Below are 2,424 nucleotides of genomic sequence, written 5' to 3'. Positions count from 1 at the left end.
GCTAACATGGTTTACTTTTAGTATTAGTTGTATTGATCACATATTTGTGTACAAATTAATTTCTGTTGTGGGTATAAAAAAAAGAGCCACTGCAGAGGGACCAAAGAGCCACATGTGGCCCCAGAGCCGCAGGTTGCAGACCCCTGGACTAAACACCAGTTTTTAACTTGTGTTGATGGGCCTAGTAAAACCGAAGTTATGATAAATAATTTATGGTGCTTTTTAAAAAATGTTTTTTATTTGAATTGTGTTGCAGCGAGAGGCAGCAAAAGATGGACAGATTCATGAAAAAAACACACCTCAGTCCACCCTCTGGTTCCACCCCAACCCCACTGAATTAACATAAACCCCCCGTTCATTTTAATACATATTTTTTCCTTTAATTAAAAACAAAATGTTTAATCAAAAAACAAAACAATTTTCAACACAACACAAAATCATTAAATAAAGGGAGCAGAAAGAAGTAAAAAAAACCTTATAACGTCTGCCCCCATTTAACAAAAGAATGTATATATACATACACCCATACATACCTTTACATAAATAACAATTTCACACCCTAATGGTCAGCAAAACAAAATAAAAAATATTATAATAATAATAAAAAAAGATTACAACTACTGAAACAGCACCTTGTATGAATGCCTATTATGTTTTCATATTTCTTCAACAAATCAAAATTTACCATCCTTCCAAATAACTTCATGGAACCAGCATTTTCAAAATCACTGGCCAAGTTGTTCCACAATTTTATTCCTTGAACTGAGGTACATCTCTCTTGCAAATTAGTTAGAATTTTAGATTTTACAAACATTTCAAATCCTTTAAGATTATAAATACTTTCCCTCTTAATGAAATTAGATTGAATGTTCAAAGGTAATGCGTTTTTATGAGCCCTATACATAATCAGCAAAATCTTATAATCAACCAACTCATAAAATTTTAATTTCAGTTGATGAAATATATTTCATGGGTGACTGACTGTAATGTTTTCTGGTGATAATTCTTATGGCTGTCTTTTGCAAAATAAAAATAGAATTTGTAAATGTTTTATGTGCCTTTCTCACACCAGGTAGCTGAAATGACCCGTTCTATCGGAACACCCCTGATCACTACCGTGCCTTTCTCCAGGCTCCAACATTCACTTTAAATCTTTGCCCAAACAAAAAAAAAATGTAGTATCATTTGCAAACAAAACACATCTAAACAACCCCGACACATTTACCAAGTCATTTACGTACAAAAGAAACAACTTTGGTCCAAGCACAGAACCCTGTGGAACTCCACATGTAATATCCCCCAAATCAGATCTTACATCATTTATTTGAACAAATTGTTTCCTGTTTGTCAGATAACTAGATAYCCACTGTAATACTGGACCTCTTATACCATATTTCTTCAATTTTTCAAGAATGCTGTGATCACTGGTGTCAAATGCTTTCTTTAGATCAACATAAACACTGACACACAYTTGTTTTTGATCAACAAAAGCGTTCTGACTGACGCCTGAAATTATTTGACAAGAAGAAGAATGTAATGTTCATGAAATGTCCATTTGTCCTACAGGTGGACCCAGGTTTTGCATATGCCTACACTCTGTTGGGTCACGAGTTTGTTCTGACGGAGGAGTTGGACCGAGCTCTCGCCTGCTTCCGAAATGCCATCAGAGTCAACAACCGACACTACAACGCCTGGTACGGTAACCAGCAGTCTCGTTGTGTTTACAGGGGGCACAGAACCAGCAGCGTGTAATGATGTCATCACATCTGTTTGTGTTTTCAGGTATGGACTTGGAATGATTTACTACAAACAGGAAAAGTTCAACTTGGCAGAAATCCACTTCAAGAAAGCTCTGAGCATCAACCCTCAAAGCTCTGTCTTGCTTTGCCATATCGGAGTGGTACGTTAGCATCTGTTAGCATTCTGTTAGCACCTGTAGCTCAGCTTTTTAACACCTGGGACTGATTCCAGGTGCAGCATGCTCTAAAGAAGTCCGATGCTGCTTTAGAGACTCTGAACCGAGCCATCACCATCGATCCAAAGAATCCACTCTGCAAGTTCCACCGAGCATCCATCCTGTTCGCCAACGACAAGTACAAGGTAACCAGAACACGGTGCTGGTAATCTGAACCAAAGCTTCCCACAGCCACAGTTGTAAAGTAACAAAAATCATTTTTGTGTATCTGTACTTTACTTGAGTAATTATTTTTCAATCTACTTTTTACTTCTTACATTTTTAAAAAGACAAGAAGTAGAAAGTTGTTACTTTTATTTCATTTCTGCTTGTTTTCATTGCAGCTTGTTRTTGTAAAAAATAAAAACTATCCATATAAACTGAGCCTCCTAGATAGAGTGAATTTAACTGTGGTTGAATGAGAAGTATAAATATATAAAACTCTGATAGTGTATTAGTTTGTACACAAA

At 36.1% G+C, this 2,424-nt stretch overlaps 1 protein-coding gene across 1 annotated transcript in view; it reads left to right on the top strand.

Annotated features, from left to right (window-relative positions):
• The window catches only part of cdc27 (cell division cycle 27), a gene marked incomplete in the record, with an annotated part of 21,724 nt that overhangs the window by 14,221 nt on the left and 5,079 nt on the right, over nt 1–2,424 (top strand). Inside the window, 3 exon segments of the mRNA XM_014023172.1 lie at nt 1,567–1,694; nt 1,783–1,900; nt 1,972–2,100. Coding sequence (XP_013878626.1) covers nt 1,567–1,694; nt 1,783–1,900; nt 1,972–2,100 — 375 coding nt within the window.

This window comes from Austrofundulus limnaeus, unplaced genomic scaffold, assembly GCF_001266775.1.
Source record: "Austrofundulus limnaeus strain Quisiro unplaced genomic scaffold, Austrofundulus_limnaeus-1.0 Scaffold358, whole genome shotgun sequence".
NCBI lineage: Eukaryota > Metazoa > Chordata > Actinopteri > Cyprinodontiformes > Rivulidae > Austrofundulus > Austrofundulus limnaeus.
Note: the sequence above shows the minus strand (reverse complement) of the source record. Positions and strands in the feature narration are given on the sequence as shown.